This window comes from Chelmon rostratus, chromosome 1, assembly GCF_017976325.1.
Source record: "Chelmon rostratus isolate fCheRos1 chromosome 1, fCheRos1.pri, whole genome shotgun sequence".
In the NCBI taxonomy this organism is placed as follows: Eukaryota; Metazoa; Chordata; class Actinopteri; order Chaetodontiformes; family Chaetodontidae; genus Chelmon; species Chelmon rostratus.
The window spans coordinates 24,738,912-24,760,034 of NC_055658.1; the positions used below are offsets into that span (position 1 = coordinate 24,738,912).

General features: G+C 40.6%; 1 protein-coding gene across 1 annotated transcript in view; it reads left to right on the forward strand.

The window, feature by feature from the left end:
- LOC121622336 (C-myc promoter-binding protein-like) overlaps nucleotides 1-21,123 on the forward strand; it is a 66,023-nt gene that overhangs the window by 19,143 nt on the left and 25,757 nt on the right. Inside the window, exons 3-14 of the mRNA XM_041959572.1 lie at nucleotides 610-856; nucleotides 4,215-4,284; nucleotides 6,933-7,102; nucleotides 9,982-10,274; nucleotides 11,480-11,546; nucleotides 11,787-11,845; nucleotides 12,264-12,408; nucleotides 12,731-12,906; nucleotides 13,424-13,524; nucleotides 14,422-14,637; nucleotides 17,804-17,949; nucleotides 18,238-18,276. Of these exons, the coding sequence (XP_041815506.1) occupies nucleotides 610-856; nucleotides 4,215-4,284; nucleotides 6,933-7,102; nucleotides 9,982-10,274; nucleotides 11,480-11,546; nucleotides 11,787-11,845; nucleotides 12,264-12,408; nucleotides 12,731-12,906; nucleotides 13,424-13,524; nucleotides 14,422-14,637; nucleotides 17,804-17,949; nucleotides 18,238-18,276 (1,729 nt within the window). The remainder of the gene's footprint in view (nucleotides 1-609; nucleotides 857-4,214; nucleotides 4,285-6,932; nucleotides 7,103-9,981; nucleotides 10,275-11,479; nucleotides 11,547-11,786; nucleotides 11,846-12,263; nucleotides 12,409-12,730; nucleotides 12,907-13,423; nucleotides 13,525-14,421; nucleotides 14,638-17,803; nucleotides 17,950-18,237; nucleotides 18,277-21,123) is intronic.

Below are 21,123 nucleotides of genomic sequence, written 5' to 3' on the forward strand. Positions count from 1 at the left end.
CGTTCCACATTGCTGGCAACACATTGTTGTTGTACTGAGAGGTGTCATTACTATGAGTCACAAAGAAGCTAAAGCACTTCCATGCCGAAGACTTACTGTAAGTGAAACAGGAGATTCTGCAGTTTTAGGATTCCATGTAAGTTTCCATCAAAAACTTTGCAAACCACAACTCAACACAGCTTAATGGCACTGAGCTTTTACCTCATATGTTCTTGTTTCTGCAAGTGTAGCCGCTGTGAATGGAGAAGATTTTATTAAGTTTAAAAGTGGCCCAACGCTTGAAGTTAAGAAGACATCTGTACACTCTGACTGCCACTTTATAAGCTCATAGATCTCTCTCTCTCTCTCTCTCATTTCATGAATCTCATCCATTCTGCTTTGCTGGTTGCAAAGAAGACATTAAGCTTAATCAACTCCATTCTCTGTCAGCCCCTGAAAACTGGGATAAATGCCCAATGTTAGACTTAAACGGGGAGCTCCACCTAATTGGCCCAGTGAGATCATAACTGCATATTGTGTTGATTAATTCTGTGTGGTAATCACACTAATAACTACACATTGATGTGGAGTTTTGTTAAGCTGACTGCCGTGCTCTGCCTCCCCCCGCAGCGTGCTGTATGAGTGGAAGGAGCGACTGAAGCAGGGCTGCCATCTCATCCAGACCACACCCTCCGGTCGACCAGCCAACATCAGCGGCAATTCCTCCCAGCGCATCTATGTCACCTACCGCCGGGCGCCCGAGAGCCAGCCGCACACCGCCCTGGCCGTCACTGACATCTGCATCATCATCCCGAGCAAGGGAGAGACGCCCCCACACACCTTCTGCAAGGTGGAGAAGAATCTCAACAGCAGCATGGTGAGACCCTCGCTCGTACTGATAACACTGCTTTTCATAATGTCCTCTTTATATTCTGTTTGGTGACGTGTTTCTTGGTCCAGTTCACATTTTGATGTCAGTCCTTCAGAATCATAACGCAAGAATCATATCATCTTGAAGGGTAGATGAAGAGTGCAGCTTCCACAGCACAGGAACAGGATGGATACATGACAGTGCAGCGCAGACACCTTATTAGTCAGCAAACTGTATTTGTTTCTGCATATGCCAAACTTTAATTCCTCATGCTTCTGACGTAGTTGTTAAGGCTAATTTTTGAAAAAGAAGGAAAGTTAAGATAAGATCAGATCAACTTAATTAATCCCCTGCTGGGGGAATTTGGTGTTACAATAGAATGCTTGACTATGTCTATATATATATATATATATATATATATATATATATATATATATATATATATACATGTGTTCATTTTATACAAAATATAGAGGTAACTAAGGTTGAAGGTTCAGGTCGAGAAGAGTCCTCAAAAATGTCACATTCTTCAGGACAGAATAACTTGATCCTAACAAGGGATTAATTTATGATGGTGGATGTTTGGTTTTAAGTGAGTCCAGGACATTTTGAATTCAGCAAGCTGAAAGTGCTCATCTTGTCAGAGATTTGAATCCTCCACTCCGATGCCTCACTTTCCTCAAATCCTTCTCCGAACGTTTTAAAGGAGAGACTTAAATTGGTGGTATGAGCTTAAAAATACAGTCAACAGGACAAGATGACATTGAGCCTTACTGCAATGACTATGAGTAAGCCAGACAGTAAACACTGACACATTGAGCTGCCATGTTGTCTTCAGTTCAAGTTCAGCTGTTTAATTTGACATGATGAGTCGTGTTGGTAAAGTAGAGCTTCTCTGTCTTCTGTGCTGAAACCTATTGTGGCTTTGTGAAAACAGAGAAATGAGACATAAACTCCATCTCACCTGTTTATTATTTTTTTTAATTAACTGCAGCTTTTCAGTAGTTATGAGAGAGATTTTAGCCCCTAGGTAAGTCACTTGAACTTGGTAGTGCATTCAATTATGGAAAATTGTGTAAAACCCTCCTACATTGCCACAGGCAAGTTTATTAATGCTGTGTGTGTTTATACTGATCAGGTCTTGTTTCTTCTCCCTCGAACTTTATGGCCTCTACTCCTGTGTTTGGTTTCCTCCTCACCTAGTATTTATGCGTGTGTGCATGTGTGTGCGTGTGTGCATGTGTGTGTGTGCGGCTGCATGTGTGTCTTAAAATCTTGTCAAGCAGAGAGTAAGTGCTTAGAGTTAGTATATAAATCTGCACCGATTTGTGGTGCATGAAGGAGAATTTGAGGCTCTGACGATAGAATTGCGATCTAGCTACACTAATTTTTCAATCTGACTAACGTTGGAGCTGTGAAGATCATTTTTTAACATCTCTGCAAAGCTCTGGGTGCATTTTCCATGTCTAGCTCTAGTTGTTAAATTTTTATTGAGGTTTTTAGTTGCCATAGACCATCTTCCCCTCACTGTGACTAATTGTCTAAAACTAGATGCATTTATCAGATGTTTCAACGTGTCTCTCTACATGCTAGTAGTTTAGTGACTAGATGCACATGACTGAGTGTTGCTGGGCTTTAATTGGGATGTGTATGTTGAACCTATTAGAGAGGTAATATTTCTTGTACTGGACTCTCTAGTCTACTGATAATTATACCAACTGACTTGATTGGGCACACATGAATTGATTTTCATTGAATGATAATATATTGCACTAGTGCTTTTCTGTCTTTGCTGACAAAAGGCCTTACATTTTACCTCTCATTCATCCATACACACACACACACACACACACACACACACACACAGAGCTGGTGGCAGAGCAGCAATACAAGGCTCTGGCCTGGAAATCAGGAGCAATTTTGAGGTTCAGAAAATGTGTGTTGGTGTGTACTCAACGTTATTGATAACCATTTTTCAGTGGTGGAAGAAGCACTCATATCTTTTTTTACTTTATTACCACACTGTATGAACACTCTGGTACAAGTAAAAGTATATCGTATAACTGGAATATTATTATAGATGTCATTATAGATGCTTTAACAAATAAGCAGCATTTTACTGTTATGGCTAGTGGGTGGACCACATTTTAGCGATTTTGCTAGATACTGTTGGAGGTCAATCTATAGCACAGTATCATATTTTATAAACTCATCACATTTTGTTTGCAGAATCTTGATTCTGATGTGGAAATCTGTGAAATAACTCCAGCTGTAAGATAATGAAGTAAAGTAAAAAGTACAATATTTGCCTCTGAGAGGTAGTGGAGTAGATGTTGAAAGCAGCAGAAAATTAAAATACTCACATAAAGTACCTCCAAATTGTTTTGTTTTTTTCATATAGAACATCCATCAGAGGGAACTCTGCATCACAGTTTTTTTGTCATCAGAATCCTGATTACCTTTTGAGACACTGGCCGTGTTGTTGTAACCCCTTCTTCACATTTGTCTTTGGACCTTTGTTGTACATCTGTCCTCTCCTCCTTTCCTGACAGATCTCCACTGTCTGTGTCTGAAGTTACTTTGTAAAATATTTGAGAACGTAGAATTTTCTGCATGTAATAGCAAACAGAGGCCATTTTGAAATGTCACGAGTGGTTTATAAGACACTCCAGTAATCAAGATCTCACAGTCTGTTGTGAAAGAATTGCTTTCACTGATATGTACTTAGAGATCAAAGCCCGAATGACAAACAACTAAGAAACAGGCACTTTGTGAAATGAATTTGATTGTTTGTTGTATTTAAAAGGTTTTTGTGTTCAGCAGCTGACTCTCAAATCTCAGATGTTTCCACATCCTTGAATGCACCAAAAGGGAGGGTTTTTTTTAAACCTGCTTGTCACTTGAATTACATTCTAATAACAGTTCAAAATAAAGGGTAGCAGTGATGAACTACCGACTGTATCTGCAGCCGGTTTCAAGCATCCAATGATTTTCTGAAAGGGAGAAAATCAGTCTAATAACTCTGGAAAATCTCCAGTAATGTAAAGTATTAAAAACAGGAACTTTACACCAAGCTGATCACTATTTCACTCAGTCCTGCAGGAAGGTGAGAACTGTCATCACTGGAGGTCATAATGGACCAAAACATACACAATCATTTCAACGGTGTTTTGAAGACATTAAGCTTTTTATAAATAATGCTCATAATTGCTGTTTCGTATAGTTTCATCGAATTTCATTAGAATTTTAATTTTGAAGGTGAGTGATTGAACAGCTTCAAATATGATATCCTGATTGGTCCAAAGGTGGCCTGTGTTATTCATAATGGACATGCTAACTTTTCCCACTTTGATCTTGTTTTCAGTGGGGCTCCTCTGTCTACCTGTGTTATAAGAAGTCTGTGGCCAAAACCAACACAATAGCCTACAAAGCAGGTAAGTCTTCCTAATCCCGTAACTACTGGTGCATGCAGATCCAAATACTGATGTGTACCTCCTGTTCCTGGTGATTTAAAGATCAAATAACCATGTTGTGAGTGAATACTTTCTCTCCTTCCTTAGCGCTTCCCAGTGATCACTGTTTTGTTATGTGAGAAAAGCAAAATTGTCAAAGCACGAGGATAATTTTATTTATATTTGGAAAGTTGCTCGGTGGTGTATGAATAATAAAACTGACAAGTTGTAGGAAAATTGAGTGAATTTTGAAGTGCTAAATATTTTTTGCCTTAAACTTGTGTGTTTCATTTTTGTTTCTATTGGTTCCAGCTGTGTGTTGTAAAAATCTCTCTAGAGACGAGGGTCTGCTGCAGAGTAAACTGGCTGCATGAGGACTTTCTGCTGCAGCTGTGCTTGCAAGTTCAAGCTTGTTGAAGCATGTTGATGCCTCAGAATTAGAGTGAAGATATAAGCCTCTGCACGCCAATAATGTTCTAATATGGAGCTAAAGGGTTGAAATGGTTGCTTTATATGTGATGGTAATATGAGTATAGGAAATAATATGCTTACTTCACATTAAATCCATCTGACTTTTCAGTGTACTGACAGAAGATTGTCACTTTCTGATAAGGCTGTTGGCTCAGTGCTGCTGTGTTTGGCTCAGTCTCAGATTGGCTGGCTGATGTTTTGTTGTTCATGTCTTGAATATGCAGCAGACTGTGAATGGAGCGATCCTATCTGTTTCCTACTAATGCTTTGGATGAATCAGCTCACAGAAATGAAGTTTATTTTCATTTCAGCCCAGGAAAAATCCAGCACGCATCAGGCTTTGAGTTTTGGAAACGTGTGTTGCAACATCTGACTTTATTTATAGATTAATGCAACAATTTGATCCAAAATTGAACAAGCTAGGATTGTTTTGTTGGTGGATACATGGTTTTCATTTTGGAATGAAGTGCTGTAAATATGCACATTTAGCTGTAGAGCAGTGAATAAACAATACAGCGTGTTGAGAAAAACTGGAGGGAAGCTCCTGAAATGATACTATATCAATTCTTAAAGTTGCATTAATCTATATTTTTAATATTAACATATTATAAAATCAAATGACGACAGTACATGTCATGTGAATGTAGTTGCTTGTGCATCACTTTCCATGAGTTTATCACCAACTCTGCAGCTCAATGGAGCATATTAGCTTTTTTTAGCTCATTGTTTTGCTTTAACAGCACATTTACAGCTCAATGCTCTCATCAGCTCCATTTCCTGCAGCATCTGGCATCTGATTTCAGCTGATAAACCGTACGCTGCCTGCCAAACATCACACAGCAGACAGATGAAGTTAACAACTAGCTGGTGAAGAGGGTGGAACATCCAGCAGCAAATGAACCAGAACCATTTTTTTGCATTCATGACGTTGACACAAACACAAACTTGCCAAAAAGTGTTTTGGCCTATATAATTTTAAATATTCACAGCAAAGCCTACAAACATGTTTCCAGAGTCTGTTGGCCAAGTAAAGCAGCAGGTTTTCCACTTTTGTTTGAGCTATATGAAAGACACCATCACATGTTATATCTCATTTGTTTAATCGATACAAAACCATAAGTGTAAAAACAATGTGGTTTTACGGTGGTTTATTTGCTTGACTATTTCTTGGCAAGATATAACTATTAATTAGTGAGCTGTGGAGGTGCTTGTAGGCAGACCTTTAAACAGAGCCAGACTAACTGTTTAATTGTGTTGTGCCCAGTTCAGCTTTGTGTCAATATTTCCCATCACTACCATCTAGCTTGTTTCTGTAACTTGCACAACTGCTTGTCAGCACTTTTCACTGAAGTTAAAATAACATTGCAGTGTAGTGGAGAACAGCAAACTACTGAATCCCTTCTTCATTTTCTGTAGAATCTGTGCAATAGCTGTTAAATGTGGGAACAATTCTAATGACAGTTGAACAAAACTATCAGATAATTTGATCAAGCCCTCATGATGCAGCAAGTTTTGTTTATTTATAATGCAGCTGTGCACTTGCATGTGTCAGATTATTTAAGGGAAGTGTTTAATGATACAGCATCTAAAGAAATGTACATATATTTAAATGTGTGCAGCGGTTTATCATTTCTGCCAAGAGTATAAATGTGAACTTAAAAAAAATGCCCATTTACACAATTTTTCAGCATTTAGGGAATGAACCCTTGATGAAAACTGTTGGAGACGGGTTTGGAGTTTTGCAGCTTGGAACACAAACTGCAGTTGCAGTTTGTGTGTGTTGGTGATGCCATACAAAAGAGTCCTTCAGCCAAAGTTAGCTGTAGTACAGAGAGTTAAAAAAGTGCACAAAATAAAATCAGTACTTCATTGTTTCTTGTTTGTGTCCACTGACAGTGACTAATGACCCAAAGGCCTGATTACCAAGCACTGATTGCTTATTACAAAGGCAGGCGATGAAGCACTGGCCCAATAGAGTCGTACATTATCACTGTGATTATAATAAACTGAACTTGTTTTGTTTCATTTTAAGATTAGTGGAAAGGCGGTTTTGCATCAAAATTAGCCGTTAATTGGTAATCACAGGGGGGTTGGTTGCACCTTGCAGCTCTCTAAATGAAGTTCACAGTTTGTTTAATTCGTGTATTTTTGCCTGTTAGGTTTATTCAGCAGATATCCGGAGGAGGACTATGAGTCATTCCCTCTGCCAGAGTCTGTCCCTCTCTTCTGCCTTCCCATGGGGGCCACAATCGAGTGCTGGCCCGCTAACACCAAATACTCCCTCCCTGTTTTTTCCACCTTTGTCCTCACCGGAGCCTCTGGAGAGAAGGTAAATCATATGAATGGATAGATTCACGCTTCTATTCTGCTTCCTTTCTTTTTATCTTATACAGACGACTAACAAGATTTCAGATATGAGAGGATGCCAGTGACTGTTAGACCTCATCAACAGACGTTAACTGCCATCCATACAGCTGACATACTCACAGACTAATGCACTATAGTGGGGCAAGAGAAAACCACAATGCTCTGCATGCCAGAAGGGAAAGTGGGTCAGCCATGCATGCTGCTCTTGTCAGGGGAAAACCGTGTAACTCCACATCTAGGGTTTCTTTTTTTTAGGATGGGCCTATTTTTTAAAAATATAGATTAATCATGAAGACCCCACTGAATAATGTAGTACATGTGTCAGCACTTTATTAATGCATTTAACATAATTGACGAGGTTGTCCTTGTTTTGGTCTGAAAATGTTTGAGCCATGAGGTTTTTACCTGACAGCAATGTACTCTCTCCCTCAATCAGACACTCGCTCACTCACATGTAGTTACACACAAACATGCACATGTCCCTTTTAAAGTTTTCTGGTTTCGGAGGCTTTGATGAGCTTTTAGCCCTGTTTCATTGTGCTAGCTGGGTTGAAAGAAGCTGATGTTGTGGCAGGTTCAGGTTTTCACTGCTTCTGTCTATGCAGCTGTGTCTTTAACCTGAGTCGTGGTCGTTAGTCACTAAAATAAAGAGATATTATATAAACAATGTAATGATGATCTGCATGATCGAGTGAAAGTAAGTCTTTCAATGGTAATGCAGAAGAAATTCATTACCTTTGTCGTACTCCAGTACTGGTAAGATGGATGAAGAAAATCCAACAAAAATTTAAATAATAAAAATAATATCTTAAGACCTAAAACATACTTGGACATGTGTGGGTTTAGCTGTAACACACTACACGAATCATTGTGGCAGAGTATCACACACTTACCTACTTAACAGAGATTATTCTGCAGGTTATTTTGGAGTTCTGATGAAGCAAGGCCAATCAAATGTCCCATCATAACCCATTATCCACCATGATGGATTGATTGAGGCGGCTCAGATCAGTCTGGGACTGGGGTTATGCTTCTGTGGAGATGTAGGTGAATGTCTTTGTGAACATACGCAGATAAGGGTGTTATGGGTCACTGCAGGCTGACATGCACGTCTCCCAAAATCTCTTCAATGTGTAGTGTGGACCTGCATGTCAAGCAGGCTGATTAATTGATAACAACATCATATCTGGAAATTTTCTCTATTTTTTCCTTCCGTAGTCTTCAGCACATTCCTGCCACAAATGATCCAGCAGAGCACAGAACCAAAGTCCTCTTCATCCTGTCATTATCCTGTCCACTTATGTTCATCAACCAGATTCTTTCATGTTTGTGTCACAGATGGTTTGTTTTCACTGCACCAAACTGAATTTATTTCTTGATTTACACTGCTTCCTCGTGACACATACAGTATATTATACCCCCATTCTGTACAACTATAAAAGAAACGCAGTCTGAATGACACACATATGTTCACTCACGCACTGCCTGGAGGAGCAGCTCAGCACACCACATAACACACACAAACAGACATACACACGCTTCCTTGGTTTCCAAATCCAAACATAAACCCCTTCCCGCTGTGCTGGTCTGTGGCTTTGGAAAGTGGTCCAGTTGGGATGAGGCTTGTGTTGACAGATATTAGTGAATGATGTGGTGAAACACAATCGTGATTGAAAACAAATAACATCCCAAGCCTACTGATGTTTAGATAGCAGTGGCTCTTCTGAACAAGGCCAGTTAGGGGTCATCAACGATCGCCGGTGCCAAACCCTCTACAGTCTGCTGCTGCTGAGTCAAGTTTGTATGTGTACAGGTGTGTGTGTGTGCGTGTCTCTGTGTGTTTGTGTTTGCATGTGGGTTTCGAAGGCTTGCTGTAGCCCATGCAGGGAGATATCTGGTGAGGACAGTGTGTATGCTGACTTTTGTTTTACTGGCCAAGGTGAAAGGGAGACTCTGCAGGGCTCTGGCAGTCTGCAGATTCCTTGTTTAACGGCGGACTCAATTGTTGACCCATATTGCTGTGTTTCTGTACTTATGAGAACCTTCTGTTGACTTTTTTTTTTAGCGATATTTTGATCTCCGATTCTCCCAAAATTATTTTGCTAAACTATCCCAGAATGAGTCCCTTGGATAGGTGAGGATTGGGTAATTGTCTCTACCTTGAAAGAGCAAAAAAAACAAAACGATGTTTTGTGCCTTCTAAATAAGCAGATCCGACTGCCGTTTATCTGTATTCATAGAATAGAAGTACAATAGGTGCAAACAAGTAAGGCTCATTTCTGGACATAACATATGTATACTTGCAGACACACAGGCGCCCCCAGTTCAGTCATCTGCAAACAAAGACATCGGCCACTTCAGCCCCCTTTGGGGGAAAACTGACCCACACAGGCGGCCAGCAGATAAGCCACTTAGCTTTGATGTATGCGTGAATTGGGAAAGTCTCATATTTCCAGGAAGCAGAGGGGATTTATTTGTCCTAATGCTGCCCCTGGCTCAGATAACTGCTGTTTGTTTGGCCACAGATGGCACTCATTGTACTGATGCTCAATAAAGGTTAAACAGCGATACTTTATGCTTACTTTATTTCTCTCTCTCTCTCTCTCTCTCTCTCTCTCTGTGTGTGTGTGTGTGTGTGTGTGTGTGTGTGTGTGTGTGTGTGTGTGTGTGTGTGTGTGTGTGTGTGTGTGTGTGTGTAGCAGTGTCACATCAGAAATGTATACCACTACACTAACTAATGATGACTCTGTTTTTAGTGCAGTTACTGTGTGTTCATGCTGCACTGATGTCTCAGTAACGCTGAACTGTGACAGACATTATACATGACATCCTATGTTTCAGGTGTATGGTGCTGCCATTCAGTTCTATGAGACCTACCCGCAGGAGTGTTTGACCGATCAGCAGCGCTCCCAGCTGGGTCTCCTAAACCCAGATCCACACAAACCCTCCTCCTCCAACACTACGATGGCAGCCACCAGCAGCAGCACCAACAGCACCACAACCCCGCGCTCTGTTTACACCAACAAGTGTATCTGTCTGCTGTCCCACTGGCCTTTCTTTGATGCTTTCCGCAAGTTCCTCACATTCCTCTATCGCTACTCCATCTCCGGCCCACATGCCCTGCCCATCGAGAAGTGAGTACAATTTTTTAGCTCTTAATTTCATCATTTTGTGCTCTCAGTTTTTGCTAATTGTTAATTTTACACTTTGTTCTTTATAGAGTTGCGAAGTACAGTGTAGATGATGATATTGCATAGGTTTATGGTGTAGCAACCAGTTTTATTTAATTGTTCTAAATAGTTGCGCCCCTTTTGCAGAATTTTTGGCGGATGGGTCTGAATACTACAATATGTAATATATATCCTCTGCTCTGTTGAATTACTGCTTGATAATCACCTGATAATGTTAAAAGATTTCTCTAAAGCCCCATTCAGATGGGATTAACGTAGACACGGACATTCTGCAAAACAAACTGAAAAAAAGAAAAGTGAAAAGCCTCCCCAGGAGGCCGCAGAGGGAGAGGCGAGAGGCAAAGACACTGAGTGAGGTGAATTCAAGCCTCTCGTAGGAGCTCAGTTAAATCTTAACACACACAGATAAAACACAATGATATCAATCATTGTGGATATCATTATCTGTGGTGTCCATCGTGAATAAACATTCATCAATCTGCTGATAAATGATAGGGAAAAAATGCTTCAGAACTTCCCTTAGAATCTTCACATTTTTAAGTTTTCTACAGTATCAGAGTGACTTAGTGATAGTTGTTTGTACATCCATGGATACATTGTGAACAGGAACTACTAATAGCTAATTCTGCATACTTTTAATGGTGCCAATGTAAATAAACATATCTTAAAAAATGGGTCTCAAAAGAGGACACCATTACCTGCCTGTACCTGACATTAAATCAGCCCATTTGATGAGCTTTTATAGGGTGTTGCTCTCCTGACGGTTTTTTATTTTTCCGTAATATTTGTTCCAAATTAGTCTTTATGGTGATGTTAGCATGTTTCCATCTATCAGATTAGTAAAAACATGTCCAATTTAAAACACAACGCTGGATTTAGATTACAGTGTCCATCGACAAAGACCAATACATCAAATAACAAAATAAGTTCAGAAATGCAAAATACACCACCAAATACTGTTGCTTCAGGTTGGATATTTCCTTGACATCACTCTGCTCAGGTGATGTGTAGCAGAAGATTCATGCTTTTTATGTTTTTACTGCTGCTCATAACTCTCACCCATCTGAGAGGGGTGCATTGACGGATTAGTCAGCCTCCCACTGCTGTTATTTTTGGCCTCACATCCCCCCAATTCTTCTTCTTCTCAGGCACATCTCGCATTTTATGCACAAAGTTCCCTTCCCTTCCTCCCAGAGGCCCCGCATCTTGGTGCAGGTGAGTTTAAGTTTAGGTCACAAGAATAAAACATTCTCTTTGATGTTTGCTGCATATGGTGCATGTTATAAATGGATAATTATTTTTTTTGCAGACAATAATGATGTTTTCTGAAGGTGTTTGGGATTGCCTGTGGGATGCAATAGTTTAAGTCCTCCATTATGGATGAATATTTAAATGATTCAGTGCAGGCATTCTTTTGCTCGGTTGGTTTTATCTCACTTTCCAGCTTTTCTACAGCTTTCCCCTCATGACAGTTTGATGTTGAGCCAGCCAGTGTCTTCTCCTTTGCCGCTCAGGTAAGAGCTGCAGCACGCAAGCTTTTCTGGTGTTACCTGACACTGCTAATTTTGTGCTAAAATTTACGGAATGATGCATTTTGGTACTGATTGGCCGAAAGATACAGTCTATGTACTGTATGTGTGGAACAACATATGTTCAGATACGGGCTATCTTTGAAGTTTGGAGAGTTTCTGATGAACGACATGTTCAAAATCAGTCAGCTCCCTTCATACACATAAAAATAGAATACAGAGAATGCCAGATTCAGAATATCAGATGCACATGACAGCAACCTCACTGGTCTGAAGAGTATTTTGGAACCCAAAATGTCCTCAAGGGACAGAAAAGTTTGAGTGACCCTGTTGGAATTCCCTCTAAAAATATGGGCAATAATGAACGTTTTTATTGATTTTTGCACGTTTATGTTTTCCATAGTGGCGGTAGATTTTCCACCCTGCTCCAGAACCTCGGACCAGAGAACGCTGTCACGTTGCTCGTGTTTGCTGTCACTGAACATAAGATCCTGGTTCACTCGTTACGACCTGCCGTACTGACCAGCGTCACTGAAGCTCTGGTGTCTGTAAGTTACTGCCTTTGGCTGTGCAAAGAGGTTACATATCTCCTCCCAACCAGGGATGAATGTCCCTCTCACTGTACTGACTTCACAGTTTTCATGCTGGCATCCACTTTTTCTTTTTTAAATGTATTTTTCTTTCTTTTTATCAGTATGAATGATTAATGTCTAATATGGTTGTGATAGTTGAATTGGTCACTGGCAGTTGTGGGAACAGAGAGAAAAGTTTTGTTAGATTTTGATGGAATACAGCAGAATGTTCTCCTGAGCTGATTTACCTCTTTGAGACACCTCACTTTATCTTTCACATCTTCATCCTCCTCCTCAGATGATTTTCCCGTTCCACTGGCCATGCCCGTATATTCCTCTATGCCCCCTGGCATTGGCTGACGTGTTGAGTGCCCCCTGTCCATTCATTGTAGGAGTTGACTCTCGCTACTTTGATCTGTATGACCCCCCACCAGACGTGAGCTGCGTGGACCTGGACACAAACACCATCTTCCAGTGAGCACAACACCTAAAAACCTTGCATTTGCTGTGGAGTTCTGTAAGCAAGCTATTGATGTGAGGAATAAAATGACTTGTGCGGAGCTCAGTCTGTCTTCACTACTCTGCTGCCGTGTCATGATGAATATTTCAGGGCATCATTCTGTGTAGGATTAACTACAAGGCAGTGAGCCACATATATATTGCAGAGCACTTCCAGCTAAGAGCTCAACATTGTTTCCTTTGCTGCATCGTTTTTTTTTTTTTTTTTCCCAAAACCACATAACTGCCAGGTCATGAGTTCTAAGTTTAGAGACAGGCGGTTTTCCTGGAACTGGCCTGAAATGGTTATTCTGTTGTGTCAGACTCATTTTAATGTGAAGAAAATGCATTGTTCAGGTCCGGTCAGAAATGGTTCATTTCATTTTTGGCCTCATTGCCAGTCAGACAGCGTTAGGCTGGTCTGGACAACTGTCCATGTTGGTTTTGGCCGCTCAGCCTCTCCAGAACTCAGTGTTTGCTTCTGCTTTTCCAGCAATGAAGATAAGAGAGCCCTCACATGGAAGATCCTGCCAAAGAAAGCCTGTAAAAACCTAATGAATGTGCTGAGCAATCTCTACCAGCAGCTGGTTGACGGTGAGTTGATTAATGATCTCGTAGAACTATTTATTCTAACAGTGTGTCAGTTGTTTGATTTTGTTTTGTTAATTTCAGTCCTGCATGCATGACAAAGTACACTTTCAACAAACTTTTTCATTGAGTGGTTCATTTCTTTTTGTGTTCAGTGGAATTGAAGCTGGTAGAGCTGTCACTGGTTCAAAATGTCACGTTTGCACTAACATGTAATTTGTTTGAATCCATATAGAGTATGAGTATTCTTACACTATATCACTTTGTTTTCTGACCCTCAGTGTGGTCAAAAATAAAAGAAAATCTGTGGCTAATTAAAGTCCTCACAGGCTTTGTTAAGCTTCATTCATTATTCTCCATTCAGTCTCTACTGTTCTGCTCTCCATCCAGCTAACTGAAAGCCAGCAGTAATCCCATCATAGCGAAATTTCCTAATTACCCAAGTGCCCTGCCGCGGCGCTTATTGTAATACTGTCAACTTTCCCTGCCATTCGTGGAGCACGCTCATTGAGAGGCATTGAAACCTGCTGCTTATTGAGCTGTAGAAATTGAATAAAATAATTTTCTGATTCAGTGAAGTTGAAAATCTACCCAGTTTTCTGCTAGAAGTACTGAATATTGATATGCCTGGAGGTTTCAGTTGAGACATTAAACCTTATGGACCTTTGGAAACTCTGATATAATTCGAGTTTATTTTCCTAATTATATAAGCCTAATCCTCATTTGTAAAACGAGTACTTAAAAACTTGAAGCAATGCATATCCTTTGATCATTACGACTTCATCAAAATGCAAATGATGCAACAGTTTCAGCACTGTTTTCATGATTTATCACTATGTTGACATGAATGTTGAGATTCCAGTACAGCATGACAGCTGCTTGGTTTTGCTGCTTTGCCTGCAGGTCAGTACCGCCCTGACGGGCTGCTGGAGCTGAGCATGAGTGATTCATCGGAGCTGAGCTGTGGGAAGAGCCTCCACACGCTGGAGCTGGAGATCCAGGAAGCCTTCCTGCGCTTCATGGCAGCCATTTTGAAAGGCTACCGTTCTTTCTTACGACCTATCACCCAGGCACCCTCCGAGAAAGCCACGGACGCCAGCTCGCTTTTTGACTTGCAAGGTATCTGGAAATATGTCAGTCTGACCAATTGTAACCAATACATTGAAACCATTTATCATGGCCATTGCGTTCGAGTCAGACAGCCCAATCAGAGTCACAGAGGAAATGGGGTGAACAGATAAACCCAGCTGTTCGTTTCCCCAGCAGCCTCCTCAAACGCCTAACACACAAACACATAAAACGAGTCCACTGTTGACAGAGTCATGAGTCAATTTTTTTCCTCTGAAAGAATTTTTTCTGAATGATTCCCACCAAAATGTTTGCTGATTGCAGGTGGTTCAAACTTTCTTAATGCCAGTAATCAGTAATCATGTGCAAGGCCAGCTAGTCCGCTGCTAACTAAGAACAATGGAAGTGATGAGTGCTTGGTAGAATTATTGGTTTACTGTGCTTTCTATTGAATAAACACTAGAAAGCACGTAATTACTGCCGTTTTTAGAGGGCAAGCAAGTCTCCCACCATGATTTAGAAGCTCATAGAAACTTTTCTATTTAGTCATTTAAGCAGAATATAATCTGAAGGAGCTGTGGCATGTTGTGACAGGTTTCCTTTTGATGAGTAGATTGTTGAATTAATGTAAAAAGCCTCCAGTCAAGAGTATTTTGTCAGACAATTTTTTCCAAGGTTGAGAATTAACTTTAATGCTCAAGGACTGTAAAACGTTGAAGCCAGATGGAATAAGATTTCTTTTGGGAGGGACCTGTTTACATTTGTCACTGATTTGTACTCCTGCACACATTTTTTATAACTGGCCATTTTTAACTCGGATGGAGCTATTTTTATGATTAATGCTGAATTTCCCACCCTGCCGATCTGTTTGAGAAATATCAGGAATGTCATTCCTTCCAGTCTTTTCTACATCTAGAAATCACCTCAGGGCAAAATCTCATGTGCATTCAGTTCCTTAGATCATGATTCAATCAAAACAGCGAATGAGAGAAAACCAAAAGTACTGAGTTTGAGAACCAGTATGCTCGTTTGAGCACACTGACCATAACATTGGTTTATTATAGTCAGATCAGAATGTTTGTCATCCAAAAAAGTTTCATTTGCTCCACCTTTTCCTTCATTATTCAGTCTTCAGTAAAGACTGTGAAGCCAGTTTCAGTCACAGTTGAACAGTTACAGTGCATGATTAGCGCTAATGAGTCTATGAATATATAAACTAATACTGCGTCATCTGTAGCACCTTCCTCTCTACAGCTGGCCAGCCTCAAAAACAGATGGTGTTGTTTAATACATGAGATTTCATAAGTGTCCATCCCAACCTCTGAGTAAATACACACAGAACCTCTTTGGGAGGGAAGGCTGAGGAATGTGACGATGCTGGGTTGGAGGTTCAAGGCTGTTTGCAGACTGAAGGTTAGTCAGTCAGCAGCTGAGCTGCTAAATGCTCCAGAGGCTTGTGTGTGGCCTCTGGATCGGGGCCCATAAAAGCTGGTTCACATCACAGCTGAAATGAGTTAGGGTGAAATCACGGCTGCTCGGCTGGGGGATAGCTGTAGCCGAGGTTGTGTCCAGTGAGAGTTATTTGATATAGCAAACAGGAACGACTGCAGTACATTACATAATGACTTAAGGAAAGATGTAACAACTCGTAGATCATGTGAGCGTTCTCAGACCTAGTACTTATAACAACAAAAAAATTACACAGTATGATAATTTGCCCATATGGACTGTTTTATGTGTTTCCCTGATGCAACCTAAAACCAGTTTCTTCCTTTATATGATTTTAGTGCTTTAAGTCCCACATCTGTAACTTTAACAGTATTACATGCAGATTGCATCTGCATTTCCTCAGAAAGTCAAACCCGCAGTATATAGAAGTGTATTTTAGGACCACCTGAATTCCAAAAAAGATTGAACGCTGTGCAAAAACTAAAAATACAATTCAGTCATTTGCAAACAAACTATGTTCATGACAACAGTTTTACAAAATGTTGTATCCAATCATGTGTTCACAAAGTGGTGAACCTCGCGCCATCCTCGCTGTGAGCGACGGAGCCTTTCCAGGATGCTCCTTTCATACCCAATAATGACACCATCACCTGTTACCAGTCAACCTCTTCACCTGTGGAATGTTCCAAACAGGTGTTTTTGGAGCATTTCACAACTTTCCCAGTCTTTTCTTGCTCCTGTCCCAACTTGTTTCAAACATGTTGCTTCATCTATAGCATATATTTACAAATATCAATAAATAAAAATTTTAATATATTGTCTTTGTACTGCTTTCAATTGAGCATATTTCAAAAAGGAATAGCAGATTATAACATTCTGTTTTTTTATGTTGTACATAAATAATATTATGTTTTACATAAATAAAACAGACAGTGTCCCAACTTGTCTGTTTTACCGTATTACTGGCTCATATCTTGTCTATATTCATTGCACTCAGTCTCACTGTTGGGTTGATGTTTGTAGGTTTTCCACATAATAACAACACCAGAGGCCAAGTGTATTCAACTTGCAGTGATATGAAACAAAGAAAAGCAAGAATCTGTTGATGTTTGAAGCACTTTAACCAGCAAATGGGGATGGATTGGGAAAGAGTAATTAATCAACTAATCATCAAATCACTAGTTTGGACACTACGTGTGCCCAGAGGCCTTTTTAGGCTTTACTGGACTTGATTGTACTTACTGAAAGAAAGAAATAAGGAGCTGTGTGTGAGAGGAGTTTTGATCATAATCAATTGATGGTCCAGGTTGGATTAAAATATTTATCAGCTGTAGGAAGTGTTTGGCTTCCACCTCCGTGCTGTGAGCCAGTGGCCATCCATCCTCCTGTCAGTCTTACAACAGCAGTGGCTCATTAGTCAGTTAAGCTGCTTTCAGCATCTATCAAGGAAACTGTACAGCACATTGTTGTACATCCCAAATTGGCCATTACACTAATAACTTTGTGTTGGCTTGCATTATCCAAACCAAGACAAATGGAAGCTGTGCATATAGACGTGTGTGTATATAGAGAGCCTTCTATGGGGTAATGGATTTCTTAACCACAAATTCACTCAGAAGTGCCTACATTGCTCTGCCTCTTTTCAGCAGATGAAATGAGTTGAGCTTTGTAAATGAACCTGCTGCTGCATCTCAATTTATCTGTGAATCATCCCTGACAGTAGTCAACGAGGTAAGATCACTAACGTTTGTAACATGTGTTTTCTCAGGGTTCTTAAAGAGCCGCGACCGCTCCCACCAGAAGTTCTACTCACTGATGACCAAAACCCAGATGTTCATCCGCTTCATTGAGGAGTGCTCCTTTGTCAGCGACAAAGACGCCAGTCTGGCCTTCTTCGATGACTGTGTGGACAAAGTAAGTGTGGTATTTAATCATTAAACAAACAGCATGTGTGTGTATTCATTTTGATGCAGTGTGGAACTCTGTGGAATTTCCTTTCAGGGTTTGGGTGACCGGTTAGCTTCTTTTGGAGTGGTGTTATGTTTCTCACCAGGCCTCTTTGTGCTCCACCTATTGTAGTATTAGTAGTTTCCATTTTCCTGTTACTTCACATGTCTTCAACCAAACCTGCTTCTCTCTTTTTCTCTTCTAATTTCTTGAGTTTTTCCTTCTCTTTCCCTTTCTGCCTCTGTTTGCGAGCAGCTCTACAATTCAGAGCGGAGTGCAGACAAAGGAGGCAAGGTAAGTCTGTTGTTATCTCGATTCTAAACTGTTCTACATGACACGTTTTGTTTGCAGATGGTGGATATGTGCATGGTCTCAGCAAACAACACAATTACTTAAGCTCAAAACACAGGAAACATTTGTCTCCTGGACTCCATTTACACCTGATATTAAAATGTGATCTGTGTCCAGTTACATTATCTGGATAAGGGAAAAACGTATGTTAATGCAAGTTGTGAATGCTTCTGACCACATCTGGAGGTAGTCTGGCTCACATTGTGATTGGATCTTAGTTAGGTTTACTCATTATGCATGAGGTTTTGCTCTGCCAGAAATCCAATCTCAGTGAAGACGAGTAAAGAGGATACGTTACAAATACCTGGTGTAAACGCAGAGGCAAGATCAGATCATTTATTATCCAGATAATGTATCAAGGTGCAAATGTGGTGCTAGACTCCTAGAAGCAAGTAATATGTCTTTAGACAACCACAGCCTCAGTTTGAGCTAATTTAAATAAGTTCCTTATGATCCGAACCTTCCTAGAATCTTTCCTTTTTTTTAATGAATGTTGGAATATTCAGTGTCCATGTCAAGTTTGCTGCAACAGCAGTTTTTTCGTCTTGAGATAGAGGAAGTACAGTTTCATAGAAAATCCATGTGCACTGTTTTCTGGAAAGATTTCTGCCCTAAATTTTTCATGACTCGAGGGAGTGAGGACTTTTAACGCTTCAGTGATTTCTGAAGTACTAATGGTAGTTTTTTCTCATCTTCTTCATATTCTTCAGTGTGGCATTATGGATTGCCTTGCCCTGTGGGTGTGTGCTCCACAGGGAGCAGTTTGAGCATTTTGACCCTGTGTGCTCTCAGGGTTGTGGTCCTCTGTCAAACTGTTTGTATGCTGAAAGTTACATTTCTTGTGTTTGCAGTCTTAAAGTCCAGGCAGTCGCTCGGTTTCCCGCTCACGTCTATGGGTCACTGGTTTTTTCAGGTGACATTTGTAACAGACTCTGAAATAGATTTGGATGTCCTTGGATGTGTGCGTGTGCGTGTGTGTGTTCTGGCTGTAATTGAGACATAGTGAAAGTGAATCCCAAGGCCAGCACCCACAGCCTTCCCTCCCAGCGCTCTCAGGTCTGCGGCAATGCCGGGTCTCCTCGTCCTTCCTGTGTGTCAGCTCCATGGGCCATTAAATCCTCCAACTGCCTTTCTGCACTGTGGCTGGATTACATTATCTACTCTCTAGGAGAGAACACACACGTCACACTCTACTACACACAAACACACAGCAGTCACATACAGAAAGATAAGGCTAAAATGTATTGATCCCGGAGGGAAGCTAGTTCATTACAGCAACAAAACTAATTAATTTCCGACGAAATACAAAACTAATCATGCAAATGAAATATAATTACAGCAATTAATAGCTGCAAGTAAGGGGGCAACAGTAAGGGGCAAATTTTAATATAAACAATTGTGGCGTTTTATAAGTAAATCAGGACCACAATTAAAAATTCCTTTGATGTGTGCATCACAGGTATTCTTACCTACATTTTGACATCAGAGGCCACTATTTAGTATCACATGAGAGTCAAAAGAGTAGTTTGACATTTTGAGAAATATCTATTTTTGTTTTCTTGTCCGGAGATAGATGAGAAGATCAATACCACGCTCATGTCTCTACGGTAAATATGTAGCTGGAGCTAAGCCAGATAGCTTATCTTAGCATAAAGAGTAGATACACGAGGAAACACCTGGCTGGGCTCTGCGCAAGAGAAACAAAACTTCTTCTGTTTTATCTCCACAAAAATAACCGTCAAACGTCAAATTCCAGCAATAAAAACGGTCTGTGTGCTCGACTGTTCCTGATTACTGACTTTCTGCAGTTTTAGAGGTGTTCGTTGGAGGTTTTTGTCAGACCATTCCTTAAAACATGCAGTCAGTAGGTATTTTGGCTGAATATGTGTGGATAATGTACAGGTATACATGGAATCCCAGTTGTTTCTGTGTTAAACTACATATGCATGTTCATCTGCAGTCATTCAGCAGACGCCTGGAGTCCCTCTCTCTGTCACTCAGCCTCGAGGAAAGCTCCCAGTCTGATTCAGATGACCTGAATGTTCTTTGAGAGACACAGGCGAGATGCTGTCGTCTCACCTGTCTGTGTTTTTTATCCTGACGTCTGAACTGCAGAAGCTGCTTGTCAGACAGATTGCTGCTTCATCATCACAGCTGTCTCCAGTCTCTGTGGAACAGTGCAGGTTGTCTTGCATTAAATAACAAAAAGCTCCTCACTCAGATATCCAGAGGTATAAGTTACATTATGTTTGTGAGCATTGGGCCGTGGTAGAACACTCAGTTCTTGAAATTGACATTATGAGAAGGAGAACATTAGATGATACACAAGTGTGAGGATAGTACAATGAAGCTCAAGACTCATTTTTCTTGTTGTCCTTGTGAAGATGGTAAGAAGCAGCAGTTGAGCTGAGTAGGCTCCAAAAAACCACCACTATTAATACCCGTATCATCATCGATAAAGTCACTTCAATCAAACCAAATTGCACCCATATCTTACATAAGATGGTGAGATTACACAAACCACAAACAGTTTTCCTGCGATCACTAAATTGTTCTTGAGTTCTTAAGATGTTTCTTATCATCAAGCCAACATTTTATGAGACTCTTCTCCGGCCAGATGTCCTTTTCCTCAGCTATTTCCTTTAGCACTTCCTGCTGGTTCCTTGCCAACATGGGATATGGAGTCCCTCCGATGTGTTCTGTTTCTGCCCCAGGGTCTCTACCCAGGTGGACATGTCCAGAATATCTCCATGTGGAGGCATCCAGGAAGCATGCAGATCAGTTCTCTGA